Source organism: Canis lupus, chromosome 8 (assembly GCF_003254725.2).
Source record: "Canis lupus dingo isolate Sandy chromosome 8, ASM325472v2, whole genome shotgun sequence".
In the NCBI taxonomy this organism is placed as follows: Eukaryota; Metazoa; Chordata; class Mammalia; order Carnivora; family Canidae; genus Canis; species Canis lupus.
Window position 1 is genome coordinate 4,101,764 of NC_064250.1, and position 27,816 is coordinate 4,129,579.

Consider the following 27,816-nt stretch of genomic DNA (forward strand, 5'->3'; position numbering starts at 1 on the left):
TTTAAGCAACAATGGAAGGCCGGGTTATTTGCAAGTGTAAGGAAAATGGCAAAGCAGTACAAAGTGAAGTTGAAGGAGAACAGGTGCCAGGCAGTCCAGGCAAGCCTTCTGGGCCAGGAAAGCCCTTTAGATTTCATTCTAAGGTAAACAGGAAATTGGGAAAGAGCTTTAAGCTGGAGAGGTCTGTGTGGAGAGTAGAGAGGGGTGTAATCCACAATAAGGATCAGGAGGGAGCTGACGGGGCCTGGGTTGAAGAGGTGACAGCGGCTGAATGTCACCGCATGGGTCAGACGATGCCCGTGGAGCCAGGGCTGGGGAAGGGAGGCCAGAAAAGATGGAAAGGAGCCAGATAAGGCTTATCACCGTCCCAGGCCGAGCAGGGACACAAGGGAACCAGAGTCCGGGAGCAGGGAGGTGGGAGGCGGGAGGCGGGCCCTGGCCGAGTGGCCGGCCTACGGGCTCCCGGAGGCGGGGCCGCGGTGCGTGGGGAGGCGAGGCGAGGCGAGGCGAGGCGAAGCAAGAAGTAGCAGGGGTGGTGGCCGTAGGCTTGGGGACGAAAGGCGGGAAGCGAGGAGGCGGGGAGGGAGAGGCTGGGCTTCGAGAGCAGGGCGGGGAGGGGAGGCGGGCCGGGGCGCAGGAGGCGGTGTCAGCGCTCCTCGCGGCCGGCAGGGGGCGCCCGGCCTGCCGCCGCCCTCCGCCCGCCCGGCTCCGGGGCTGGCCCCGCCCGCTCCGGCGCCGCCGCTCGCCGCTCCCCAGGAAGGCCGAGCGGGCGGCGAGCGCCGCTTTCGCTTTCTCTTCCCGGTGCACGCTCCGCGTCTCGTGCGGCGCTAGGCCCCCCGCCCCGGCTATGGCCACGCTCAGGGTCCAGCCTGAAGCCCAAGCCAAGGTGAGCGCTGCGGGTTCGAGGACGGGCCCGCTAGGGAGGCGTGGCTCCGAAAGGCTGCAGGCGTCGTGCCCGGCCCCAGCCCCCGTCGCGGGTCGGGGTCGAGGTCGGTGGGAGCCCCGGTGAGGCTCGGTGCCAGGAGCACCTGTGCCCCGGGAGAGACAGGCGAGGTCCGCCTGCCGGGAGAGGCCGGCGGCCGAGGTCCAGCGGAGTGCGGTGAAGCGGAGAGCTGGCGTGGAGGGGAGGTCCGCTGGCGCGGGGCCCGGGGCCACACACGGACGGGGTGCGAAGCTGCCCCGCCACCTCATGGCCTTTCCCACGGGAGGGCCCCCGGCCACTCCACAAGGCACTCCGTCCCTGCCCCAGTCGCAGAGGCTCTTACACCCCTCCTTGTACAGCCCAGGAGACCGGAGCGATCTGTTCTCACTTGGACCATTCGCCCTTCACCACCAGAAATGTTCTCATCCCCCACATCCAGCCCCACGGGGATCCACTTCACCCTCCCCAACCCCACGGGATGCGTTCCACCCGTCCCCAGGTCAGGCCCTTCAAAACCCTAAGGGAACGGTCCTCAAGTGAACTGGCCATAAAGCCAGGTGTGTGAAGGGCTGCCTGTGTCCCACAGGTGGACGTGTTCCGTGAAGACCTGTGTACCAAGGTAAGACCTGCCCCATCAGCACCCCACCCCTACCTAACGCCCACTGCTCAACCCTTCCTTGCTGGGCAGTGTCAGCCCTGCTTCACTGCCTCGAAGAATATTTGATTCTGACCTCCGTTTTCCCCTACCCCACCTCACACACAGACAGAGAACCTGCTGGGGAGCTACTTCCCCAAGAAGATTTCTGAGTTGGATGCATTTTTAAAGGTATTAGGGGCAGCAAAAAGCTAGAGAGAGGGGTCAAGGGGAGAGTCTGGGGGGCCATCAGAGCGAGGTGAGAGGGATGCCCTTGCCTCCAGCCCTCCTCCCACCCTGCACCAGGAGCCAGCTCTCAATGAAGCCAACCTGAGCAATCTGAAGGCCCCATTGGACATCCCAGTACCCGATCCAGTCAAGGAGAAAGAGAAAGAGGAACGAAAGAAACAGCAGGAGGCAAGCTGGGAAGAGCTGGGAGGAGGGGCCCAATCATGGGGAAAATCAGCCTTCAGCCTGACTCCCAAGAGCTCCTCTCTCCCTGCAGAAGGAAGAAAAAGATGAAAAGAAGAAAGGGGAAGATGAAGACAAAGGTACCAACCACTATGAAGGGACTTGAGTCTCACTTCCCAGGAGCTCTTCCCTGCTCTCACACAGTCCCAGCCTGGTGACTGACCCCGTTGCCCACTGCCTAGGTCCTCCCTGTGGCCCAGTGAACTGCAATGAGAAGATTGTGGTCCTCCTTCAGCGTCTAAAGCCTGAGATTAAGGATGTCATTGAGCAACTCAACCTGGTGAGCCCTCCCAATTCCATCTCTAGGCTTCAGATCAAATCCTTTGTCCTCCTTGGTTCCTGCTAGGTAGAACTTAGCACCAGCAAGGCCTGAGCCGGAGAGCACAGCAAATGCAGCCAGAATTGTAGGCCCTGGGGCTTAGGACAGACTTGGCATACTTCCCTCACCCACTGTGGGCAGGGAAGCAGAGGACAGGAACCTGGAAATTAGGTAGGGAGCTGATGTGGCTTTGATGCCTTTCCCTCCTCCCAGGTCACCACCTGGTTGCAGCTACAGATACCTCGGATTGAAGATGGAAACAATTTTGGAGTGGCTGTCCAGGTGAGAGCGCTACCCCACTCCTCTGCCCTTCTTACTGCTCCAGTCCACGATGCTTTCCACTTTCCCCGTTGCATTCTTCCCCCAGGAGAAGGTGTTTGAGCTGATGACCGCTCTTCACACCAAGCTGGAAGGCTTCCACACTCAAATCTCCAAGTGAGTGACTGCCCACCGGCACCTGCATTCACACTCTGCCTTTGCCTTGCACAGAGCCCTGGGCTCCCTCTTCCTTCTCCCACTCCATATCCTTCTACTTCCCACAGGTATTTCTCTGAGCGGGGTGATGCTGTGACCAAAGCAGCCAAGCAGCCCCATGTGGTAGGTGAGGCCTAAGTCAGGGTACATGGGTGGGGGAAGGATGCATCTGAAGTCTGGCCTGACCCAGCTCTCCCACAGGGTGACTATCGGCAGCTGGTGCACGAGCTGGATGAGGCAGAGTACCGGGACATCCGGCTGATGGTCATGGAGATCCGCAATGCTTATGTGAGGAAGTGAGGGCAGGGATGGGTAGAGGCAGCTTTCCCAGGCCACCTACTCCCTGACCCTGTAGGCTGGGGGTGAAGGGTGACAGAGCTTAGCATCTCCATAATGCTAGATATGGGGCACCGGAGCCACTGGGGGCCTGTGGCTGACCCCCACTCCTCTCTGGCCCTGTAGGCTGTATTATATGACATCATCTTGAAGAACTTTGAGAAGCTCAAGAAGCCCAGGGGAGAAACAAAAGGAATGATCTATTGAGAGCCTCCTTTCATTCTGTAATGGGTCCAGCAGAGACTATCTTATCTTCTACTGAGGACTCCAGACTTTCCCCAACTTCAGCCCATTGAGGCTTCTCCCTCCCCTCGCCTCCCAGGCACAATAAATAGTCATACCATTGTCCTTCAGCCCAACCTCTTTATTAGATCCTGACCCTCCCCATCCCACCCCCCAGCCCTGGCTCAGGTATTTCCATTGGTGGGACCAACCCATTGGGTGATTTGGGTGTTCAGCTGCTGGTTGGTCCAGTCCTGCCGGATGTCATCAAGGTGGCAGTCAAAGTCCACAAGGTGCTGGTGGGCCCGGCCCTCCAGGAGTGCTCCCACCATCTGCCGTGACTCTTCCCAGTCCCTCCACATCACTCTGAAATAATAACCCCCGTGGAGGTCAAACTCAGCAGGCAGTGGGGCCAGACACTTGGCAGAGATTAGCATCTAGAGATGGACCCTTGGGGCAAGATCAAAGACAGAGGAGGCCCAGGAGCTGTGGGTTTCCAAGAAGAGGTGGAGGGAGTGGGGCACTCACAAGTTCTTGTCCTTGGGGACCCAGCGGAGACCATGGTTTTCCAGGACAATGACAGGGGGCACATGAGGCTGAGGCACCAGTTTCTGATTGTCCAACTGTGCAGACAAGGAAAGGCTGGTGAGGGTTTCAAGGATCCCCCTTCCTACTTTCTCACCAACTCCACACCCAGAAACCCAAAACTCACCATAACAAGGACTGCATCAGGGAAGAATTCTGCAATCCGCCCAGCAATTTTCAAGGCCAGGGGCCCAGCACTGTGTAAAGGGAAGATCAGAGGAGTGAGGAGCTGACTATGGGTGGACCCTATCCATCTGAGCTGGATTTCCCAGATCTCTTCGATGATGGTACCATGATGGCCTTTCCCTGTAGCTGGCCTTGGGGGTCAGACCTGCTAGAAGTTTCATACATAACTACTTAATGCTTGAGTGCAGTGGAAAACAGGTGCTCGGGACTGCTAGTCAAGGTGAAAATCAAAGGTCATCTTTTGGGAGGGTAATTTGGCATAGCCACCCAAATTTAAACAGTATATTATACGTATGCTGACCCAGAAATTCCACTTATAAAGAATTTACTGTAATGATTGGACAGTGTATTAACAAAAAAAAAAAAAAAAAAAAGGGAAACAACCTCAATATTTAAGGCATTAAATAAATCCTAGTACATCCATACTCATACTACATAGCTATTAGGATAAATTTTTTGGTGTAGACATGGAAAGATGGCAGATACTTACTGAAGAGGGAAAAGCAAATTACAAAACTGTATAATTTGATCCAGATACGTGGTTAATACAAAAGTAGAAAACTGTTTCTCTACATAAGGAAAAATTTCCCCCCAAAAGTTACTGGTTGGGCTTCCTCTGTGCTCTTTTAGCACTTGGCCAGGCCAGCCACCTCAGTTCAAATCAGGTGCCAGCTTGTACTGATACACAGCTATCCTCCCCACCCCCACCACAGCTCTTCCAGGTTGCTCCTTCATACCCAGCCTAATGCCTGGTGGATCTAGTCCCTGCTCCTAAGCATGTGACGAAGGAAAAATGGAAGGAATGACCAAGAGTTCTCTCGATCCCTCATCCCGTAACCCTTAGCCTTCTGCCTCCGGCTACTCCACTCACCTCTGGTCGTCCAGAGCTGCATTGGCATGGTAGTACCCAGCCACTATCAGACCGGCCTGCGCGCCCCACACATCCACCTGCCGTGGGAAAGGGGCCATCAGAAACTCAATCGTGCGGCCCGCCCTGGAGGTGTGCACTGCTGCCAAGGCCGGGGATGGGCTTGGGCTAAGGGTGTTAGGGGGGTTCGCGGCGGTCGGTGGGCGTCCAGCGGCGGCACCTGGTTGAGGGCGACCTCCAGCATGACGGACAGGGCCAGGTGGCTGTGGAACAGGGGCACACAGTCGGTGAGACACAGACACTCTCCCGACCGCGGCGAGGGCGCCAGCAACAGCCCGTTGACGGAGGCGTGCGGGTACCGCGCGGCGTGCAGACACATCTTCCCGTAGGCCCGGGCCGAGATCTCCACCTCCCCCATGGCGAGCGAGGCCCCAGCTCGCGTCCGCGAAGCTCCCTCCAGCGCCCCGGCGCCTTCCTTGGCCCCTTCCCTCCCCCCCAGCTTAGATTCGGCAGTGACGCTGACTCGGGCCGAAGACAGCCCGCCGGCTCCGGGGGACCCGGGTCCCGGCGCCCGGCCCCAGGCCCCCACTGGCCCGGAACGTAGGCGGCCCGGTAAGCACGCTGCGGCGCGGAGCCCCGCCCCCGCCCGCCCCCGCCCGCCCCCAGGGGGCGGCCCCAGATCCGCGCGAGACCCGGGGCACTCGAGCCGGCTGCCCAGCGCAGCGCCCGCTTCTGGAGCCCCGCCCACATGGTGCTCCTTGGTAGGCTCGAAGGTTCTCATTTTGCCCAATCATCGGCCGCCTCCAAACCTTGCCCCGCCTTTGTCTCCCGCGAACCGCAGAAAACTAGGGAGAACCGCTCGCACGCGGATTGGCTAGGCTCCTGGACTGCGGCCCAGGATTGAGGACGGCTGCGTCTGATACCTGTGCCGCCGCTCCCGCAGGCCCAGCAAAGCCAGCAGGGTGGAGCGCGCGCCCGGCGCCGGGTGTCCCAGGGCGCCGGGTCTCCGAACCTGGGCACCAAGCGGACTGCCTTGCTCCTACTATAGGATGAGTGGATTTGTACTGTAGGCCAGCTCCATCGCTAACGAGCTGTGTTACTTTTGCCACCCAGGATATATGGCCCTTGGTTTCCTTAATGTAGTCTCTGCAGAAGTAAAAGAGGTAATTGGCTGAAGGAGGGGGGAAGAGAACAAATTTACAGACCCATCCTTCCCTTTATGTCCTGCGATGTTATTTCCTTCAACACAGTGTCTTGGGAGTGTTTTTTTGCCCTTGTCGGCTCTTGAGAAGGAGTCCCACCTTTCACCCATAATTCTCCCAGTGAAACCTCACTCAGGCTTGCTCTGAGCTGATGATGAGTGTTCTTTCTTCTTTCCCTGATCTCAGCCCCAGAGCTTTCTCCAGATTTGCTCAGCTTTCAGTCCAAAGCCTGCTTATTCCTATAAGAGGTCTGTGCAAATGCCACTTCTTCCAGGAAGCACTCATGAGCCCCCCCAGATGGAAATGATCTTGCGAAATCCCCAAATACAGGCTACCTATATGGCTGTCATGACATGTCACAATCTCCACTCTGTTCTTCACGATGACTTCTTTCTTAAGAAAGAAGAACAGGACAGGCTTCCCGTTCATCTTTGCTGTCATGGCATCCCCTCTCTTTCCCACCAGTAGATTCACATTCAGTATCTGGACATAGGTGACAATAAATGCCTTCTGAACAAATGACACACACCAGAGGTAATCCACATAATCATAGGTCATTTATTTTTTTCCCTGAACTAGTACATAGATGGCTTCTCTTCACCTTTTGGGTTGATAATTTTCTCTAGGTTGCTGCTGATAATATGATAAAGCTCAGCCTGGAAGAAAGCCAGAAGGGTGGCAGTCAGGTTCTTGGCTTTCCCCCTATCCCCCTCAACCATCTCCCATAGGGGCTTATTCTATACTCACATAGAAGGCCCTCAGGTCCAGCACCATGGCCCTGAGCTCCCCATAGGCTGCTTCATCTCTCTCATGCACCAGGGCCCGGTAATCCATCTGGGATGTGGGAGGCAAAGCTGAGTCAGCCCCATGAGAGGCTGGGACATTAATCTGGTTTCCTCATATAGGGAATAGGTAACTTGAGGATGAGCCCCTTCTCAGCACCAAGAAATGGAATCCCACAGGATCAGCAGAGAATGGGGTCAAGGTTTTGGAATCCCAAATCAGTTTTTTGAGCCAATGCTCTTGGCTTAATATTTTCCATATTGGGAAGGTCAGAAAACAGACAAAGAAGACCTCTAGCCCCTCCTTCCTTGCCCCACCCCCAGCCAGCCTCAGCTAAAAGGCTGATGACTATCTACTCACTACATGAGTCTCCTTAGAGGCCTTGGCCACAGCATCCCCACGTTCTGAGAAGTACCTGCCAAAAGCAAGAGGATAAACACAAGAATGGGTAATGAGAGAGAACTCTTTCAGACCCTTTCCAGGGCTCCCCATTGTTCTGATAGGATTGCCCTGCTTTGGAAACCCCAAAGAAATGTCCCTGCAGCCACCCATGCTGGTCCTCCAGCTGCCCTCACTTGGAAATGGTTGTCTGGAAGGCTTCCACTTTGGTCTTGACTGCATTCACCCTCTCTAGCACCTTCTCCTGTGATTAAAAGAGAGAGAGAGAGAGAGAGAGAGAGATGGGAGGCAAGAAAAACACTTCGTCTCCTCCCTCCTTCACCCACCAACTTCCTCCTCCTCCCAGATCATAGCTAGTTCCTACCCCTCACTCCCTAAGTCTCTCCCTGCTCTCAATGTCCTCATACACCCTTTTCTTACCTGGATTGCCACCCCAAAGTCATTTCCATCCTCAATCTTGGGGATCAGGTGCTGGATCCATGTGATCACCTGAGTTATGATCATGTAGGAATCATTCAACAAACTTACTGGGTTTTTCCTTTTAGCTGCCACTTCCTAATAACTATATTTAATTGAGGACTTATTACTGTACCAGGCACTGCGCTATATAGATCTCATTTAATCTTTACAGCAACTTTTAAAGATACATGTTCTTACTATATTCAAAGGATGAAAAAAAACTGAGTCACAGAGTGTCCAAGAAACTTACCTAAGGTAACCAGCTAGGTAAGTATAGACTCAGGATTTGAGCCCAAGCGGTCTCTAGGACCTAGGCTTTTTTTTTTTTTTTTCTTCTTTTTTTAAAGATTTTATTTATTTATTCATGAGAGACCCAAAGAGAGAAGCAGAGACATAGGCAGGGGGAGAAGCAGGCTCTCCGAGGGGAACCCGATACAGGACTTGATCCCAGGACCCCGGGATCACAACCTGAGCCAAAGGCAGACACTCAACCGCTGAGCCACCCAGGTGCCCCTAGGACCCAGGCTCTAAACCAACTCATGATGGCACAACACCTGCACTGTGTACCTAGTACAGAGGTGGGTTCTGACAATATGGAGGTGGACACAGCAGGCTCTGATTACAGGGATATCACTGTGAAATCAGAGGTCTAGCGGAATGAGAACCCAAGGTATCCAAACCCAAAGCCCAGAGGAAGTTTCCTATTTCAGAAACAGGTCCCTGAGTGAAAGACTTGCATCTCCAAAGGAGACGAGGGCCTGGCCTGGCTTGTCTTCCCTTTCTCCTTCTCCCAGTCCCCAGGCTTACCAGAATGCATTTTTCTTTGAGAGTCCAGACTTCTGGCTTAACCAGGGCAAGTAAGGCGAGAACCTTCTCATTTCCAGGGAGAAAGCCACACTTGGGAACTGTGAAAAAAAGGGCATTCAGGCCCCTTCTCATCTAGCAGTCAATGTGCCATCTCTTCTTCCCCAGCCACCCCTTCCTCTCTTACCTTCTTTCTTTTCCTGCTTATCTGTTTCCATCTAAGGTAAAAAAAAAAAAGGGGGGGGGGACAGTAGCTTCAGGAAAGTCTTGGGAGGTTGGAGGCCCATCATCTCCACCTGGTTTATAGTCTGAGCTTTGCATCCTAAGTGCCTCACCTCATCATCCTTGGGTGGAGGGTCTGGGATGGGGATGTCCAGCGGGGCCCGGAGAGAGGTCAGGTCAGCCACATTGAGGGAGTCCTCCTGCACAGAGCTCCTGTCAGTGGCGGCCCAGCCTATGCCTCTCATTCTGAGTCACAGCCTTCCCTCCAAGCAGCCCACCCACCCTCTGCCCAGGCTCAGGCCTCACACCATCCTAACGCTTCCAGTCCACTACTCATAACTGTTCTCTGCATGCTGAGCCCAGTTGTTAGCTAGAGGGGGTGGGTGGAGAGGAGAGAGGCCTTGGGATGGGGTGGGAGGAGTCCCCACCACTCACCTGCAAGAGTTGATTCAGGTGTATGATTTTCTGTGGCAAGAACCTGTAGAGGAACTCCTCTGCCTGTGGGTTACATTGCAAGGGTGGGAAATCTCGGAAGATGCTCCAGAGGTGTCTGAGAAGTAGGACTGGAAGGGTCCTCGTAAATCACTGACTCTAATACTTACAAATAAGGAAATGAAGCCATGAGAAGTGAAGGGACTTGCCCAAGCTGGGAAGTGGCAGACCAAGGTTAGGACTTTGGGGCCACACCTTTTCACTCCACACCAAAAGAGGGGAGAGGAAGTGGCAGAGGTAGAGAGAATATTAAAAGGAGTCAAACTAAAGGTAGAGATCAATAATTAGGAGCCTTGGGTGAAGGTTTGATAAGGGAAGTAGGGCCCAGGATGGATTTGGGGGTCACTCTGAGAGGTTTCTGCCCTCAAGTACTAGTCTAAGATTCCGAGTCAAATCGCTTGAATCTAGAAGACTTACCTCCTGGAAAAGATTTTGCCTGAAGACATCCACCTGCACAGAGAGCAGTACCCGGATGTTGGTTAAGGGTCTCAGTTGTCAAGAGTGAGATCCCACTCACAAACGGATGCCCTCCAACTTGGCTCAGGCCCTCCCTACCACAAGCCAGATCTCCCTGGAAGCCCAGGCTCAGTGCAGAGACCGGCCAGAAGGCAAGAATCTGGGGATCCCCGCCGGGAGAAGTGAAAGCACTAAGGAGAGGTCGAGTTCTCTGGCCCGGCCTTGGTCCCCTGGAGTACCCAGCCTGGCCTCCATCCAGGAGGGCTCCCCGGCCCTTTCCTGGCCTCCCGATCCCCCATTACCTGTTTGCGGGCTTCCCCGCTCAGGCGCAGCGCACAAGGCTTGGCCATGCTGCTCCGGTTGCAAGATCTTGGGTCTCCAGGCTCGCCGCCGGCCTTTCGCTTTCACTCCACAAGTCCAGGCCCGCCCCCCTCAGCCCCGCCCCCTTCCTTCTTTTCCCCCTCCCTCTGGCAGGCCGCCAACGGCAGGCAGCCCCTCAGTCATTCTCCGCCAGCGGCGACTAGTAGAGGCGGCGCGGCCTTGGTCACAAGCCCAGGGGCTGTCCGAGGGAGGCGCTGGGATAACCCGGCCGGGGCTGCCCCTCGGAGAAGGGGAGGGGCTTCCAGGGGGAGGTAAAGGCGGTCACAGGAAAGTCCAGAGTTGGGGTGGGAGGGGCTGGAGAGTAGGGAAAGGGAGTGTTGAGTGGTGGGGCTCCCCCTAGGAGGCCCGACTGCAGGGAGGGGCCCGAGGGGGATCAGAGTGGCAGTGGGAGGGAGGGCCTGAGGCTGAGGAGGGCGAGGAGGGACGTGGAAGGGAGCAGTCTCAGGGAGTCCCTCCGGGAGGGCGCTCTGCCTTCTCAAGACCGACTAGGGAAGGGCCAGGACTCGCTTGAGTAGGGCCCAGACCGGCCAAAGCTGAGTCCCGGCAGAACGGGGCTTCCCCGGTGGGTACCGGCGCGAGGCCGACTGCTCTAGACAGAGGAGGCCCTGAGGGAAACGAGGGGACCCCGCGCCTGGGGCCGTCGGGCACCAAGGCGGGGCCGCGCCAGCTCGGCGTTCGCGGCCCAGGCGCTCTGGGGGCGGAGCCAGGGACCACTTGCCTCCTCATTGGCTGGGCCCCGGCTTCCCTCTTGGCCACGCCCCCTCGCTGCCCGACCCCCACCCTGTCCTAACCTTAAAGCCCTCCCCTTCCCCTGAAACTAGGTCGCAATCCCGCCCTCTTCGTTAGTACTTCCTGTTCCCGGCTAACACTGGCGCAGGGCCCGGGGCCGAGGAGTGACCGTGGCCCGGGTGACCTGGGGCGGCTTTGCCGACCGAGTCGGGCCGCGACGCCGGACACCGGGCGGGAGGGGTGGCGTTCAAGCCGCGCGCAGCCTGCGCCAGGTCCCGGCGGGCGACGCGGCTGGGGCTGACTCCTGTCTCAGGATGCCGGGGGAGGAGGAGCGGGCCTTCCTGGCGGCCCGCGAGGAGCTGTCGAGCGCCCTGAGGAAGGATTCCGGGCAGGTGTTTTCCGTAGAGCAGCTCCGGCCGCTATTGGTCACATCCCTGCCGCCAGCGGCCCGCTACCTGCAGCTGGACGCCGCACGCCTGGTCCGCTGCAATGCTCATGGGGAGGTGAGGCCCGGCCCCGCTCGGGAGGAGGCCAGGGGAGCTGCGCCCAGGGTGGGACTCACAGCTCTCCGCTCTCTGACTGCTCCCAGCCCCGAAACTACCTCAACACCCTGTCCACGGCCCTGAACATCCTGGAGAAATATGGCCGCAACCTTCTCAGCCCTCAGCGGCCCCGGTATTGGCGCGGGGTCAAGTTCAATAACCCTGTCTTTCGCAGTACGGTGGATGCTGTGCAGGTGAAGCCCCTGGGCCCCTTATGGGAGAAGGGGACTTGGCCTGGGCTAGGGGGTTGGTTAGAAAGAGCCTGAGGCTGTGCTTAATGGGGAGGGGTCCAGCCCTTTTGAGAAGGGGGCTTGGTGGGTGACTGGTTTGAATATGCGGTAGGGGGGCCGGGACGTTCTGCGATTGTATGGCTACACAGAGGAGCAGCCAGATGGGTTGAGTTTCCCTGAGGGGCAGGAGGAGCCAGATGAGCACCAAGTAGCTACAGTCACACTAGAAGTACTGCTGCTTCGGACAGAGCTCAGCCTGCTGTTACAGGTGAGATGTTGAAGTGTCTCTAGTCCTGAGGACTTAAATACCAGATCTGGGGAGCCCACCCTCACTCCCAGAGGCAGTCTGGGGCCCTTCATGCTGCTGAACCATGGGCATAGTCCCCATAGCAACCTGGGAACTCCCATACTCTTCTTCCTGTGGATGTTGAGAAACCAGGGCTTTGAGGGAGGGCCTTGTCCTAGGGTTCCAGGTAGGAATGCTTCATACCTTGTTTGCAGAATACTCACCCAAGACAACAAGCACTGGAGCAGCTGCTGGAAGACAAGGTTGAGGATGATGTAAGGAAGGTAGAGATGGGGCTTTAAGACCTTATGACCAAAGGGGAAAGGGGTTTTGGGACACACAGTTGCCCTGCCCTTTTTTTTCTCAGATACTGCAGCTCTCAGAGTTTGCCCCCTTACTGAGAGAGATTGCTCCTGGCCCCCTCACCACACCCTCTGCCCCAGGTATCGTTGGTCCTATGAAGGGGGGTGGGAGCGGTTTCTAATAGACTATATTGATGGAAATTTGAGGCCCTCCTCTGTTTATCTTCTTTGCCCTTTAAAAGAGATTAAAATTGTTTCCTTGGGTCTGGATATGTTGAAAAGTAGTCTGATTTGTTCCCTTTCACAGCAAATTCAGATGTAACTTGATCTTTTTCAGAAAGATGTTCAGTTTTTCTTTCTCCTATTCTCCAGGCTCCACTCCTGGTCCCTGCTTCCTCTGTGGTTCTGCCCCAGGCACACTGCACTGTTCAACCTGTAAACAGGCCTTGTGTCCAGCTTGTGATCGCCTATTCCATGGACACCCGTCCCGTGCCCATCACCTCCGTCAGACCCTGCCGGGGGGCTCCCAAACCACCCACCTGACTCCCAGGTGAGAGATCTTCTCTTCTGGATAGGAGTGAAGTTGAGAGAATTTAAGAGTTACATATATATCTACTATACGTCAGTTTCTACGTTAAAGACCTTAATAGAAGGCAAGCAGCCAGTTACTGCCCTCCAAGAGGTCACAGAGGTACATATCAAGCAAGTAGCAGTCACAGCAAGATAGGTTATTATGTTGTGCAAATAAGATAGGAAGAGGAGGAACCTAGCCTAAAAGACTAGCTCAATCAGTAGGATTTCTAAGCACCTAGTATGGGTCAGGCCCCAAGTTAGGAATATCCATCAGCAAGATACGAGCTTTAAGTTATAATTTAAGTGTTGAATAGGCTGTGGGTATGGAGTGTTCCAGACAAAACAGCATGTGCAAGGGACAGGGTCTGTGTTGTCCCACAGAGAACGAGGGATGCCCGGGAAAGAGGGACCCAGGCACCAGGGCCCCTCAGCAGACCACCTCTGCTTTTTCATTACAGCTTACCTGCCTTAGCTCCACTGCGGCCTCAGTCAGCATCCCTGCTGGCCCTGGGAGACAGCTCTCTTGTGCTTCCCCTGAAAGCTTCCCCTGATCCTGCAAATGCCCGTCTGCCCTGGCACTGTGCTGCCTGTGCCATGTTAAATGAATCTTGGGCAGTGCTCTGTGTGGCCTGTGATCGGCCCCGAGGCTGTAAGGGGTTGGGGCTGGGGATTGAGGGTTCCCAAGGAACTGGGGGCCTAGAACCTGAGCTTGCACGGGGTCGCTGGGCCTGCCAGAGCTGCACCTTTGAGAATGAGGCAGCAGCTGTGCTGTGTGCCATCTGTGAGCGACCTCGGCTGGCTCAGCCTCCTAGCTTGGTGGTGGATTCTCGGGATACTGGCATTTGCCTGCAGCCCCTTCAGGTAACCTACTCCTTACAGCTCTTTCTTTGCACCTGTCACCACCCAGGCCATTCTCTATTTCCTCCTCTCCTGTTTTCTTGAGTTCCTCTGTGTCTTTCCCCCCAGCTCCCTACATTTGGGCCTCAGCCAGCCTTCAATTGGGTAATACTTTTTGCCTTCCCAGCAGGGGGATACTTTGCTCTCCTCTGCCCAGCCTCCAGTCTGGTACTGTATTCACTGTACCTTCTGCAACTCGGGCCCTGGCTGGGTGTGTGCTATGTGCAACCGGACCAGCAGCCCCATCCTGGTACAGCAGGCCCCCCAGCTCCATGCCAGCTCTTTGGAAGAGCGACTTCCTGAGCCACGGCCTCCACGGTGCCTCAGTGCCCCCCTGCCCGGTTACTGTGGGGACCCTGAGAAGCAGCGCCAGGACAAGATGCGGGAGGAAGGTCTCCAACTAGTGATGAAGATCCGGGTGAGGATTTAGGCCTGGAATGAGGTAGGGTTGAGCTAGTAGGGGAAGGGAAAAGCTACAGTGGATTAATACAAGTTCTTGCAAAACTTGCTGTTGTTAGCAGCAGCTGCCTCTTACTGAACACTTCTCACATGACAAATATCATACCATGTACTGCTGACATGATCGCTGTCAGCATTGTGGTTCGGGCTGAGGGTGGCTGGAGGGTGTCCTTCCTGATGGGCCATCTGTCCGGGTGGGACTGTGCCTTAGGAAGGGGAAGCTGCAGGTGCCTGTCCAGAGGAGGTCTTCTCAGCTCTACAGTACTCAGGCACTGAGGTGCCCCTGCAATGGTTGCGCTCGGAGCTGCCCTACGTGCTGGAAATGGTGGCCGAGCTGGCAGGACAGCAGGACCCGGGGCTGGGTGCCTTTTCCTGTCAGGAGGCCCGGAAAGCCTGGCTGGACCGTCATGGCAATCTTGATGAAGCTGTGGAAGAGTGTGTGAGGGCCCGGCGGAGGAAGGTACCCGCTATGCTGGCAGGAGGGTGGACAGGGTTGAGGACTATGGGTCTCAGAACCTCTCACACTCTTTTCCTTGCCATCTCCCTCTTCACTCCTCTCTACCCACAACTCGCAGGTGCAGGAACTCCGGTCCCTGGGCTTTGGGCCCGAGGAGGGGTCTCTTCAAGCATTGTTCCAACATGGTGGTGATGTGGCACGGGCCCTGACAGAACTACAGCGCCAGCGCCTAGAGCCCTTCCATCAGCGCCTCTGGGACAAGGGCCTTGATCCCACTCCTTCCTGGGATGGGCCAGATAAGCAGGTACTAGGAGGAGAATCCACTTGGAAGAGCAGGGGGAAGGGTGAGGGTAGGATTCTTGGGGTCTGACAGCCGCTTCTTCCTCCTGTACTCGAATCACATTGTAGAGTCTGGTCAGACGGCTTTTGGCAGTCTACGCCCTCCCCAGCTGGGGCCGAGCAGAGCTGGCACTGTCACTGCTGCAGGAGACACCCAGGAATTATGAGCTGGGAGATGTGGTGGAAGCTGTGAGGCACAGCCAGGACCGGGCCTTCCTGCGCCGCTTGCTTGCCCAGGAGTGTGCCGTGTGTGGCTGGGCCCTGCCCCGCAACCGGGTAAGCACATCCATCCCCTACTGTGTCTGGCCTTAGAATGACACTGTTCCCTTTGCACCCTGCTCCATGTCAGCCCCTGTCTCTGGCCCTGTCTTCTACTCTGCAGTTGCCCATGTGCTCCTGATGGCATCTAGAAAGGGAGGGGCAGGAATAAACCACCTCCTGGCCCCCACTATTATTTTTTTTAGGGGGTTTATTTATTCATGAGAGACATAGAGAGGCAGAGACACAGGCAGAGGGAGAAGTAGGCTCCCTGCGGGGAGCCCGATGTGGGACTTGATCCCAGGACCCCGGGATAATGACCTGAGCCAAAGGCAGATGCTTAACTGCAGAGCCACCCAGGTGTCCCTGGCCACCATTATTTTTACTGTGCCACCATGAAGCATTTCAAACACAAAATGTAGGATTTCTTCCTCCATGCCCCCCCAATGTATTCATCACCATGCTTCTGCAGTTATCAATATGTCGCCAATCTTTATTCCATCTACACACGCAAAATTGTTTTCTTTTTTTTTTTTTTCCAAAATTATTTTCAAGCGGGCAGCCTGGGTGGCTCAGCAGTTTAGCGCCTCCTTTGGCCCAGGGCGTGATTCTGGAGACCCGGGATCGAGTCCCACATTGGGCTCCCTGCATGGAGCCTGCTTCTCCCTCTGCCTGTGCCTCTGCTTCTCTCTGTGTCTTTCATGATTAAATAAATAAAATCTTTAAAAAAATATATTTTCAAAGCAAATCTTAGGCATCCTCTAGTCAACATGTAAATATTTCAGGCTGTATCTCTGAAAGGTAGAAGTTTTTGAAAACACAGCCACAAATATCATTGGCACAACAAAAAAATTACCAGTAATTCTTTAATTTCATCATCAAATAAGTGGTTGGTCGGAGCAGACCACTGCTTACTCTAGGCCAGAAGGGCAGTGTGTGGGCCAGATACAGTCGAATTTAGTTAGGCTGGCTCTGTTTGTTTTTTGTTTTTAATTTTTATTTTGTTATGTTTTAATTTTTATTTTAGAATAATTGTAGATTCTCAGGAAGTTGTAAAAATAGTATAGAGTCTTGAGTGCTCTTTACCCCCCCCTTCTCCCATTGGTGACATCTTCTGTAATTACTGTACAATATCAAGACCAGGAAGTAAACACTGGTACCACATGAGCTAGACTGCAGACCTTGTTCATTTTTCACACGGATGAGTGTGTGGCTCTGTGCCTTTTTTTTTTTTTTTTTAAGATTTTATTTATTTATTCATGAGAGACACAGAGAGAGAGGCAGAGACACAGGCAGAGGGAGAAGCAGGCTCCATACAAGGACCCATCATGGAACTCGATCCCAGGACCCTAGGATCACGCCCCAGGCCGAAGGCAGGCGCCAAACCGCTGAGCCACCCAGAGATCCCGCTCTGTGCTATTTTATTCTGCTTATAGGTTCATGTCACCACCAAGATATAGATTGTTCCACCACCGTTAAAGTAACCCTCTTGTACAACCCCTCTATGGCTGCAGCTTTCTTCCCTTCTTCCTGTCACCTGACAACAACCAGTCTGTTCTCCATTTCTAGTTTTGTCCATTCAGACATATTGTTTGTTTGCTTTCCATTAACATGAATGCCTCTGGAGGGCACTCTTCCATTTCCTTGAGGCCTCAGGATTGTCTGTTTTCTTCCATCACAGTCTTCAGACATTCAGATTGCCTGCTAAGCACTTATTGGAGGTTGCCACATTGGCCAGTTGTTAATCAGACCCTGGTTTCCAGTAGACACCTGGCTGCTGCCCCTTCCCCACTGCTGGCAGCTGTGGCTTCAGACCCCCTCCTCCCCCTGCCTCCTCCTACAGATGCAGGCCCTGACTTCCTGTGAGTGCACCATCTGTCCCGACTGCTTCCGCCAGCACTTCACCATCGCCCTGAAGGAGAAACACATCACAGACATGGTGTGCCCCGCCTGTGGCCGCCCTGACCTCACCGATGACACGCAGTTGCTCAGCTACTTTTCTACACTTGACATCCAGGTACTGCAGTCCCTAAGACTCCGGGTGCCCTGGCTTTGAACAGGAACCCTGCCCACCCACCACTTCTGCATCCTGTCCCCAGCTTCGGGAGAGCCTGGAGCCAGATGCCTATGCACTGTTTCACAAGAAGCTGACTGAGGGTGTGCTCATGCGGGACCCCAAATTCTTGTGGTGTGCCCAAGTAAGTGGCCTGCCCAGGGGAGCTGACTGGAGGGGGCAGGGAGGAGGGCAGGGGGCCAGATCAGGCCTCAGGTAGCTTTATACTCTTGTACCCACAGTGCTCCTTTGGCTTCATATATGAACGGGAGCAGCTGGAGGCAACATGTCCCCAGTGTCACCAGACCTTCTGTGTGCGCTGTAAGCGCCAGGTGAGGCCCATTCATCCTTTCAGAGTAACTTGTCAGACTCGGGGTATGCTGAAGCATGGAACAGATGTGAGCTCTGGGGTCAAAGAGCTCACAGTAGTCAGGAAAGGAGGGAGAGAGGGAGGGAGGGTGAAAGGTAAGGTGAGGAGGAAGAGTGGGGAAGGAAGGCAAGAAAGGCAGTGAGGGAGAGAGAGAGCCTGAGTACACATAGCATAAGTTCTATAATGAAAACAGGAATCTCAGATTAGGAATAACAGAATACACCTACTTAGGATGGAAAGGTCAGACAAGTCTTCTCTAAAACGGTTTAATTTAAGCTCAGGCCTGAAAGTTAAGAAGAAGCCAACTATGCAAAGGATATTCGGGACAGAAAGAACAACACGTGGAAAGTCCAAAGTCAGAAAAAGTGTTGTGTGGCTGGAGCCCCAAGAGCAAGGGTGAGAGTGGCAGGCGGTTGGAGAGGAGCTAGCTGCCAGATCAGGAAAGGCTGTGAGGCCAAGTGAGGCAGGTATTTGCCTTTTATTCTAAGACTAACCAAGGGGTGATACTATCTCATTTGCCTTTTAAAAAGTTTGCCATTTAAAAAAATAAAAAATAAAAAATAAAATAAAAAGTTTGCCATTTGATTGCTCACTTTGACGGCACATATTCTAAAAAGTTTAACTTCTAATGCCAAAAAGTTACATCTGTGTTACAAAACACAATAATAAAATGACCACCCAAGACCCTATCACTGAATCTCAGATCTAGAACACTGCCATACTGTTGAAGCTGCCTGCCTTATGCTCTCCAAGGCACTATGGCCACAGGCGAGCAGGAGTGGAGGTAGAGACACCAGTAACCGAGGCAAGACCTGACCTGGCCTGGAGTAGGGTGGCCACAGCAGGGATGAAGGAAAAGGGGACAGGGCTGAGGTGGGTTTAGGGGGGTGGAAATAAAACCTGCCGGTGAATGTGTGCTAGTACAAAGAGGTGAAAGAACCAAGCCTGGCCCCTCAGTTTAAGACTGGAGCAAACAGTGAATGACAGTGCTGTAAAGTAAAGCCAGGGCCCACAAGGTATGAGAGGTGGGGTCCTTGGGAAGGGCCCAGGGAGGAGCTTTCATGCGAAACTTGCTTTCCCTCCTGCAGTGGGAGGAGCAGCACCGAGGCCGGAGCTGTGAGGATTTCCAGAACTGGAAACGCAACAATGACCCCGAATACCAGGCCCAGGGCCTAGCCCTGTATCTTCAGGAGAATGGCATCGGTAAGGATGTGCCACTGGGCCTGTCTGCCCAGTCATTTGTTACTGCCAGAGGCTCTCTTCCCAAAGGCCTTCAGGAGCAGTGGCAGCACCAGCCCTGACCTGCTGTTCCTTACAGACTGCCCCAAGTGCAAGTTCTCGTATGCACTGGCCCGAGGAGGCTGCATGCACTTTCACTGCACCCAATGCCGCCACCAGTTCTGCAGCGGCTGCTACAATGCCTTTTACGCCAAGAATGTGAGCCTGGAGGAGAGGATGGAAGGGATTGGGGGGCGGGGGAGGGATGCTGCCATTGGGTGTGAGGGGCAAAGGCACTAAGGAGTAGCCTAGGGGAAGAAAAGGGGAGGCCAGTGGGGGTGTAAAGCACCTCTCTCTGTTCCCTCTCCCCTTCTGCTTGCCTGCTTGCCTCCAATGTCTCCATCTTCCCCCCCTCTTCCCTACACCCCTCATACAGGGGTTCTGAGAAGCCAGGACCCCAACCGTCTCCAACTTCCCCTCTCCCATATGGGTTTCCGCCAGAAATGTCCAGACCCTAACTGCAGGGTGAAAAAGTCCCTGCATGGCCACCACCCACGAGACTGCCTCTTTTACCTGCGGGACTGGACTGCTCTCCGGCTCCAGAAGCTGCTACAGGTCAGGGGTGGCCAGCCACGCTGGGTTTGCAGATTGCCCAGGGTAGAAGGCCAAGCACAGGGTGGCAAGAAAGGGAAGGCTCTGGGCTGGGCAATTCAGTAGGCTGGCATCAAGGGGAACCTAACGCCCAACCATCTGCCCCTCCTCAGGACAATAATGTCATGTTCAACACAGAACCCCCAGCAGGGGCCCGGGCAGTTCCTGGCGGTGAGTGTCTGAACAGGCCTCAGAGAAGGGGGTGAGGGCGGGCTCCCACTGTGTTGTGGGTAAAGGGGAGGCTTGGGTCCATGCTCAGAGCTTGGCCTGTGCCCACTTGTGGCTTCTTGGCAGGTTAATTTCACTGGGTCTGGTTTCTCCGTCTGTGACATGGGAGTAAGACCCCTACTTTGTAGCTCGGCTGTTTACTTGAGGCCATATTCAAGCACTTGGCACTTAATCCTGATTTTCTTCTCCCATTCCCAAAGGATAATGATTCATTAGTTAACTCAAGGAATATTTAATGAGACTCAGGAGTTGCACTGTTTTAGATTCCATGAGGGCAACAGAAAGATGTTACATATGGTTCTAATCTACCCCACCCCTTATTACCATAAGATAAGGCCTTCACAGCATGAGTTAACCAGGCACAAAGGATCATAGTCCAGAGTTGTCTTGAGAGTATGTGACAATAAAAAAAGAGGGTACATGATTATGGACCAAAACCAAGCTTGGATAAAAGCAGGGCCTCTGCTTCTGTGTCAGAGTTGGTCTCCCATGATGGTGTCTCTAAGTACCCACTCCTCTCTGACCCCAACACCATTAGAGCAGTCCCCTCCCTGAAGCCTGTCTCCCATGCCTCATACCCCTCTTCTCTGGGGGCTTTGTGGTCAGTCACCTCCTCCCAATACAAGGGTCCCTTCCTTCCCTTATCCTTAGGTGGCTGCCGAGTGATGGAGCAGAAGGAAGTCCCTAATGGGTTCCGGGATGAAGCTTGTGGCAAGGAGACTCCAGCTGGCCATGCTGGCCTCTGCCAGTGAGTGTCAGGCACGGCATGGAGTTGGGGGCAGGAGGATACACCTGGGTAGTCAAGGGGATCTCTGGCTGTAGTAGGTCCTGCAGGGGAAGTAAGAGAGGGTCTCTCTGGGCAAGGGCGTGGCTAGGTAGTAGCCAGCAGTGCACACAGGGAGATAGTACCCACCACTACAAGTGGCAAGAGTCCCCGGTCCTGTTTGTCTGAGTACACCAGTGCCCAGCAAGGTGTGGGGCACACTTGGTTAACATTAGCCAAATAAGGGACCCCTGGGTCACTCAGCAGTTGAGCATCTGCCTTCAGCCCAGGGTGTGATCCCGGAGTTCCAGGGTCGAGTCCCCCATTGGGCTCCTTGCATGGAGCCTGCTTCTCCCTCTGCCTGTGTCTCTGCCTCTCTCTCTGCATCTCTCATGAATAAAAAATATATATATATATATAACATATATAATAAATATATTATATATATATATTAGCCAAACAGAAGAACAAATACTCCACCCTGTCATCTCTGCAGGGCACACTACAAAGAGTATCTTGTGAGCCTCATCAACGCGCACTCACTGGACCCAGCCACCCTATATGAGGTGGAGGAGCTGGAGACGGCTGCTGAGCGCTACCTGCACGTGCGCCCTCAGCCAGTGGCAGGGGAGGATGCCCCTGCCTACCATGCCCGCTTGTTACAGGTACAGCCTCCCTCCCCCCAGCCTCGCCTTTGACCCACACTCTACAAGTCTTCTGTCCAGCCTGCATCTGAGCTCTGGGCTTCCAGTGTTATCATTTTCTCTCTCCTCCTGCAGAAGCTGATGGAAGAGGTGCCCTTGGGACAGAGTATCCCTCGCAGGAGGAAGTAGTGGGGTGGAGGGGGGCAAGGATCCTCATGAGTGTCTCAAGGCCGAACCTCCTCAGGAACAGCTCCAGCACCAATAAAGAGGCATCTCCTTGCCCAGGCTTTTTGGTGGTCTTCTTCTGCCCCACCATCTGGGGCACCAGGGAAAGGGGGTGAACAGAGAGCTTTGCTGAAAGGGCCGCCTGCAGCCCACCACAGGACCCTCCTTGGACTCAGGGCCAGGAAGGAATTGACACCATGGATGGCCAAGGAGGCTGTCCCCAGCCAGCCACCCGGCCTGGGCTTTCTCCTCCCCAGCGTCCTTTGTTCCTTCATGGAATCCAGCTGATATTTGAGGTCACCTGCCAGGCACCAGGCAGGCACGAGGGGGTAAACACAGATGCACGGGTGGTAGAGGGCTAGCCAGAGGCCTCCCGCCAGACTCCAGAATCCTGGCCTCCCTGGGAAGCGGCAGCGGCTGGCAATCAGGGGGGTCTACGGGAGCGGTGGGGGCCCTCGGATGCTGCCGCCCCCTGGTGGCGCGCGGTTGCCCTGCAGCTCGGACCACGTGATTTCTGAGAAGCGGCGGCGCCTGGAGAACTGAAACTTAGGGTGGGGACTGTAGGAAGGGGCGGAGAGATCTGGAGGGTGCCGGGCCGAGGGCAGCTTGCATCTTGGGACAGCCAGCTGGCCGCGCAGGTAAGACCCGCCGAGAGTGGAGGTCAGCCCGGGTCTAGAGCTGGAAGGCCCGTCCGGATTAGAGTTGGGAGTGGGGTCTCCTGGGGCCCCTCTGTGAAACAGGAATCTACAGATGGCCTGTGAGCCGGGGCCGGGGTGGGGGGTGGGGGGTGGGAGTTGGCCTGAGTGAGAGGCTGACCAGGGGTCAGGGGCCCCAGCCCTAGAAGTAAAGGGCAGGAAGCCCTGCTGCTAGATTGTTCAGAGGCCCAGCTCTGGCTGCCCGTTTGTTTTCCTGCCTTCTGGCCCTGCCCACTTCCGCCGCAGCCCTGCCCCACCTACCTATAGGGGAAGGGTGGGGGTCAAGGACCAGGTTGTTGGGGGGTAGTGGGTGAGGGACCATTGAGGCAGGCATCTCAGAAGCGTATACTGCCACTGCAGATGCTTGGGCTAGAGACCGGGCCGGTCCCCACGAGCCACACCAAGAGAGTTCTCTGCCACACAACAGATTTCCCCAGAAAGTCTTAAAACTAGTACCAGTGTGTAGAGTTTCCTCCCAGATGTCACAGCCTGGGAGGTTAAAAGAGATGTGTCTTTTGTTGTTTTGTTTTGTTTTGTTTGTCATTACTAGTGAAGGGACAAACCTCACCATTCAGCCTCAGAATTTTTGAGAAAGGTCTACAGGCAAAAGATAGATGGGATTCCGGGGTCCCTTGCCAGAATCCAACCCCGGTGGTAAGGATCTTGGCAGACGTCCCCTCCCAAAGCGTCAGTCCCACTGATGCCACCTGCCACTCTTGTCCCTAGGATGGCTTCAGGCAGGGCACGCTCCACCCGAAAGCTGCGGAACTGGGTGGTGGAGCAGGTGGAGAGCGGGCAGTTCCCAGGGGTGTGCTGGGACGACGCAGCCAAGACCATGTTCCGGATCCCCTGGAAGCATGCGGGCAAACAGGACTTCCGTGAGGACCAGGATGCCGCCTTCTTCAAGGTGACAGCGCGGAAACTGGAGCCCCCAAAGGAGGGGTGGGGTATACACTGAAGCTCTCACCCCCAAGGACTTGTGTCTGCCTGGGTTTCAGATAAAGGGGAGATGGGAGGGTAGAACCAGCTGCGTGATCATCACATCCCGTGCATGGCGAAAATGCCAACATTGTGAAGGATTTCAAGAGGGCAGTAGCGGAGCATAAACCTGAGCGCTGGCCCTTCTGTGCAGATGCTCGGGTGGCCCGTCTGCCTGGTGATGCTGGTGCAAGTAGGGGGTCAGCCGGGGTGTGTAACATGCTGTCTCTGCTTGACTTCCTGTGTTTTGAAGGCGTGGGCCATATTTAAGGGGAAGTATAAGGAAGGGGACATGGAAGGCCCGGCTATCTGGAAGACTCGGCTGCGCTGTGCACTCAACAAGAGTCCTGAATTTGAGGAGGTGCCTGAGAACGGCCATAGGGACGGAGCTGAGCCCTACAAGGTGTATCGGCTGCTGCCCTCCGGGACTCTCCCCGGTGGGTGTCCCCTTGCCCCACCCCTCCTAGCAGCAGCAGACCTGCCTCTCTGCAGCCCCTCGCTGGGACCTCTGCCCCATCACTGTCCTTGGCGAGCTCTGCTAGCTTCTCCTTCCTGGGCCTGCCCATCCTTCCACGGCCTCCTGTCCTACCCTCTGTACCCACTTAAGGCTCTGCCATTTCTCCCCTTCCACAATATTCCACAGCCCAGCCTGGGACCCAGAAATCACCATCAAAGCGACATCACAGCTCTGTGTCCTCCGAAAGGGAGGAGGACGAGAGGACCGTGAAGAATGGTGCTCCCAGTCCCTCCTTGCTTGTGGACCCCTTCAGAAATGTAAGAGCAAGGGTAGGAAGGGGGGGGTGGCGCCTGAGGGCAGGGACCGTAACTAGGGGAGAGGTGGGCCAACCATAGATCCTGTGTCTGCAGGAGGAGGTGGGGGCCAATGGGGGAACGAGCCGTTCAAACTTTGGGAGTAGCAGCAACAGCAGCCCTGAGCCCCAGGAAGGTACCACGTCCCCCGCCTCTGTTCGTCCCCCCACACTGCACCCTCTGGCCCTTGGAGTCCCCAGTCCTACTCTGAGCGATGCACACCGCTGCTTCCCTTCTAGGCACAGGTACCGCTGAAGCCCCTTTCCAAGGAGATCAGGTGTCACTGGAGCTTCTGCCCCCTCCGGGCTCAGGTACGTGGCGTTTCTGACTCATTCCTGCGCCCTGTCCCCCCCGCCTGTCTCCCTGCGGACATGCATGCATCATTGTGTCTGGCAGGGCTCATAGCAGCCCGGGCCCACCTTGCCCAGACAGAGGCACTGGTTTCTAGGCAGGATACCTGGCCAGACTCCAAACACAGCTCAATTCTCAAAAATACCCTCTCTACACTCTGTTCCCAGGAAATCCACTTTGAGACATTAATTCTGGGGGTCAAGCAGAGACCCAGGCTCTGGGACCTAAACTGTAAGGCCCTGGGTGATAGGAAAGTCTGGCAGGAGGTCCCTAGGCTGGTGAGGGTGGCGATGGGGCAGATGAGGAGGTGGCCCCTGGCCTCAGAAGATGAAGCTGCTACCCCTGTCCTCCCTTGGCTTCTCTCGCTGGACCTCACGTTTCTCATCAGCAAAATGAGGGTGTGGGGTTCTCGAGGAGCCCCTCCATCCCCCAGGCCCTGGGGCTGACCAGGCGGACCCCTCAGGTGAAGCACAGGGGCAGCTGGTGGTTCTCTGTCCACAGACTACTCGCTGCTGCTCACCTTCATCTACAGTGGGCGCATGGTGGGCAAAGCCCAGGTGCAGAGCCTGGACTGCCGCCTTGTGGCCGAGCCCTCCGGCTCCCAGTGCGGGATGGAGCAGGTCGTCTTTCCCAAGCCTGACCCTCCAGAGCCCACCCAGCGCCTGCTGAGCCAGATCGAGAGGGGTGTCCTGGTAGCCAGCAACTCCCGGGGCCTCTTCGTGCAGCGCCTCTGCCCCATCCCCGTCTCCTGGAATGCACCCCAGGCCCCACCTGGCCCAGGCCCACATCTGCTGCCCAGCAATGAGTGTGTGGAGCTCTTCAGAACCACCCACTTCTGCAGAGGTGAGGCTGTTCCAGCTCAGCTGAGCCCCTGGCTCCTTGTAGCCCCGCCCTGGGACCTGATAGGCTCTGCCACCACCCTGTGTTTCTGCCAGTAGATCCCTCATCACAGCTGATGTGTGGCACCCTGCCCTTGCACCGTGCACATCCTGTGGGGCCCTGTGCTCCGCCCTGGCAGCTGTCTGGCAGCCACCCTTCCCTAGTCCAGGCCTCGGAAGATGAGGCTCAGGTGGAGCTCAGCACACATGTCACGTCTCGGGGACTGCCCCCGCCTGGCAGCATGCAGTGATGGGAGGTGTGCCTGCTGGGCCTCTCCCGCACAGGCTCCCACACACACCCTCCCCCTATTCACCGGCCCTGCCACACTCCGGGCAGCTCCTCTGGTCATTCTTCTCCCATCCACTTCTGGAATTCTACTCCTGCCTCCCTTCACCTGTAAATCTGGCCAGGAGTGTAGGGGACACAGAACGGGAGAGTTCCAGGGCCGTGGGTGCCCTTTGGGGGGGGGGGGGCGGTGAGCCAGCAACAGAGTGGGGCACCTCTGTGTCAAGCAGACCCGGCTGCCAGGAGGACTCTTAAGTTCTCCAGCAGAGAGCTTGCAGATCGTATAAAAATCAGTTACCTCAAAGTATTATTCGAGGAAGGGGCGCCCTTTGCTGTTTGCACATGGGAGTAGCAGCTTAGTTGCCACCGTTCCTCCTGGCATAAGGCAGCCGCCTCACAACCCTGCGGCTCCAGTTCTGGCCCCACAGCCATCCGTCTTTGTCCATGGTGGGCCCCTCTCGGTCCCCTCCCTGCCTGTGGCCCCTGTCTTCTCTTTCTTCTAGCCCTTAACCCTTTTTCCTTCATCAGACCTGGTCAGGTACTTCCAGGGCCTGGGTCCCCCACCTGAGTTCCAGGTGACACTGAATTTCTGGGAGGAGAGCCCCGGCCCCAGCCGTACCCCAAAGAGCCTCATCACGGTGCAGGTGAGTTCAGGGCAGGGGAAGAGTAGGCTAGCCTGCCCCTGGAGGGCGTGTGTTGGGGTGGTTCCAGCAGGAGACGGGGCCTGGGGGGAAGACCTCCTAGGGTAGTGTCTGCTCTTGGCTGTGCTCCTGACAAGCTCTCCCCCACCTTCTCTGGCACAGATGGAGCAGGCCTTTGCCCGACATTTACTGGAAGAGACTCCAGAGGAGCAGTCAGCTGCCGTGTCCCTGCTGCAGAGCCTGGGAGACCCTGCTTCCTCCTCTCCTCTCTCTTCCTCCTATCTGCTTTGAAAGAGACTCATTCTCCACGCTGTTGGCCTGCCTCCCTCGGTGACAGTTCTCCGTGGTTGTCTCTGACAGCTGCGTCCTTCAACTGCTTATGTACCCGGCTGGTGGAGAACTCAAGGATGATCTTTATACCCCCTGTTTTTTGTTTTTGTTTGTTTGTTTTTGTTTTTTTGAGATACACCTTTCATTTCTGAGGAACTGACCTGGGAAAGTCCAAATGGTATGAACTCAGGGGACCTTTCCCTCTTCCCCCAGTCCTAAAGCCAAGCACTTTACATTTTCTTCTTAGATGTTCACTAGGGATTTAAAATAAAATTTTTTGAAAGAGGAGTCAGTATCTGCTTTGTTGGGATGAAAAGGTAGCAGGGGTCACAGGGAAGTGAAAGAGATGTAAGGTGAGAGTGAGTACTTGGGTTCTCTTCCTGCTGACCTCTCTGGGCCCTTTTCATCTCCTCCACCGGCAGGTTCTGGCTAGGACGCTGTCTGGGCTCTGTGGGTTCTGGGCCTGGGGAGAGGGGAGAGGTTAGCCACCCGGAAGAGCACAGCCTACAGCTGCTGTAGCCACCAACCTCACGCGGAAAAATCTGGGCTCTTCTCTTCTTGGCTAAGGCCTCCGATTCGGGCCTTACAACAGGCTTAGGGTTGGACTCTGGGCAGGAGTTCTAAATGAACAGGTGAACTTGGAAGTTGCCCTCAAATTCTGGGCTACAAGCACTGGGGCCTGGAATGGGCGGCAGAATCAGAGGGAAGAGCTGCTGAGCCTCCTGTGCTGAGGGAGACCAGGCCCTGGCACCTCTTCTCCCAACACATGGGGTGCTATCCTCTCAATGGAAGGGACTCCCAAACTGTTTTCCTTGCTCTACCTAAGCCCCATAGAAGACCATCTGGCCTAGGCTGCAACGTCACCCACACTTGCTCACTGAGATTTGAGGGCTCCAGGTCAGCTGGCCCCTCTGAGCCCTTACCCCCTGGGTTTGCCACCAAACTAAAAGTTCTTCCTTTTTAAGGCCACTCGTCATCTTAATCTCTCCACTCACGTCCAGACCTAAGTCACCACTTAGCTGATGTTGCAGCCTCTAGCTCCCCTCTTCCTGTAGGGGACCCCAGATTGGAGGAAGAGAGGCTCCCAGACCAGACTCCTTCCTGTCAGGCTGCTCTTGGAAGCCTTGCCTGGTTCACCTACGTGATCAAAACCTAGACGCCTAGACCCTCAAGGATCTTCCTACTGGCATGTTTGACAAACTTCAGTGCTGCCCTTGAGCTTCCTGCCTGCCTCCTTGGATCTTCCTCCCATTCAGTCTTGCCCATCGTCCTCCTGAGAAGCCAAGAGCCCAAACAGGCCTCTGCATTACCAGGGAAGAACGCAGGTACTGAGTGCTCAGGTACTCGAACTCCAGAGTCCCTCTGCTTGCTAGAATCCCTCCTGTGCCCTTGCTGCCTCCTCAACTTC

At 55.6% G+C, this 27,816-nt stretch overlaps 5 protein-coding genes across 8 annotated transcripts; 3 read left to right on the forward strand and 2 right to left on the reverse strand.

Moving 5' to 3' along the window:
- Positions 1 to 699: 699 nt before the first annotated feature.
- Positions 700 to 3,509, forward strand: PSME1 (proteasome activator subunit 1). The gene is made up of 11 exons (XM_025443376.3): positions 700 to 886; positions 1,509 to 1,541; positions 1,686 to 1,748; positions 1,863 to 1,973; positions 2,062 to 2,107; positions 2,210 to 2,307; positions 2,560 to 2,628; positions 2,714 to 2,781; positions 2,889 to 2,943; positions 3,022 to 3,108; positions 3,283 to 3,509. The coding sequence occupies exons 1-11, from the start codon at positions 848 to 850 to the stop codon at positions 3,361 to 3,363; spliced, it is 750 nt and encodes a 249-aa protein (XP_025299161.1). The 5' UTR covers positions 700 to 847; the 3' UTR covers positions 3,364 to 3,509.
- On the reverse strand, positions 3,500 to 5,670 carry EMC9 (ER membrane protein complex subunit 9). The gene is made up of 5 exons (XM_025443377.3): positions 5,238 to 5,670; positions 5,021 to 5,097; positions 4,091 to 4,160; positions 3,907 to 4,001; positions 3,500 to 3,744 (listed from the first exon to the last, which is right to left on the reverse strand). Exons 1-5 carry the CDS (start codon positions 5,433 to 5,435, stop codon positions 3,564 to 3,566), a joined length of 621 nt encoding a protein of 206 aa, XP_025299162.1. The 5' UTR covers positions 5,436 to 5,670; the 3' UTR covers positions 3,500 to 3,563.
- A 1,087-nt stretch (positions 5,671 to 6,757) lies between these two features.
- PSME2 (proteasome activator subunit 2) lies at positions 6,758 to 10,873 on the reverse strand. Its single transcript, XM_025443042.3, has 11 exons — positions 10,137 to 10,873; positions 9,796 to 9,828; positions 9,322 to 9,384; positions 9,000 to 9,086; positions 8,852 to 8,882; positions 8,668 to 8,765; positions 7,822 to 7,890; positions 7,578 to 7,645; positions 7,363 to 7,417; positions 6,967 to 7,053; positions 6,758 to 6,875 (listed from the first exon to the last, which is right to left on the reverse strand). The coding sequence occupies exons 1-11, from the start codon at positions 10,182 to 10,184 to the stop codon at positions 6,795 to 6,797; spliced, it is 720 nt and encodes a 239-aa protein (XP_025298827.1). The 5' UTR covers positions 10,185 to 10,873; the 3' UTR covers positions 6,758 to 6,794.
- A 100-nt stretch (positions 10,874 to 10,973) lies between these two features.
- On the forward strand, positions 10,974 to 21,501 carry RNF31 (ring finger protein 31). 4 transcript variants are annotated; one of them, XM_049113012.1, is made up of 21 exons: positions 10,978 to 11,447; positions 11,534 to 11,680; positions 11,829 to 11,984; positions 12,218 to 12,286; positions 12,370 to 12,445; positions 12,677 to 12,854; positions 13,336 to 13,738; positions 13,905 to 14,192; positions 14,445 to 14,693; positions 14,809 to 14,994; positions 15,099 to 15,305; positions 17,131 to 17,304; positions 17,387 to 17,485; positions 17,583 to 17,672; positions 18,799 to 18,913; positions 19,029 to 19,147; positions 19,430 to 19,543; positions 19,693 to 19,750; positions 20,459 to 20,555; positions 21,067 to 21,235; positions 21,350 to 21,501. In XM_049113012.1, exons 1-21 carry the CDS (start codon positions 11,259 to 11,261, stop codon positions 21,401 to 21,403), a joined length of 3,237 nt encoding a protein of 1,078 aa, XP_048968969.1. In that variant the 5' UTR covers positions 10,978 to 11,258; the 3' UTR covers positions 21,404 to 21,501. The 4 variants fall into 4 exon arrangements, with proteins under 4 accessions (XP_048968970.1, XP_048968969.1, XP_048968968.1 ...); XM_049113011.1 differs by having other exon boundaries at positions 10,980 to 11,447; positions 13,902 to 14,192; XM_025443007.3 differs by having other exon boundaries at positions 10,981 to 11,447; positions 12,218 to 12,277; positions 13,902 to 14,192.
- Positions 21,502 to 22,077: 576 nt separating this feature from the next.
- Positions 22,078 to 26,696, forward strand: IRF9 (interferon regulatory factor 9). Its single transcript, XM_035719723.2, is given in 10 exon segments — positions 22,078 to 22,196; positions 22,861 to 23,041; positions 23,366 to 23,549; positions 23,756 to 23,886; positions 23,980 to 24,058; positions 24,162 to 24,233; positions 24,775 to 25,116; positions 25,966 to 26,081; positions 26,241 to 26,330; positions 26,332 to 26,696. Coding segments are annotated over 9 exon segments (1,275 nt in total). The 5' UTR covers positions 22,078 to 22,196; position 22,861; the 3' UTR covers positions 26,413 to 26,696.
- Positions 26,697 to 27,816: the final 1,120 nt, after the last annotated feature.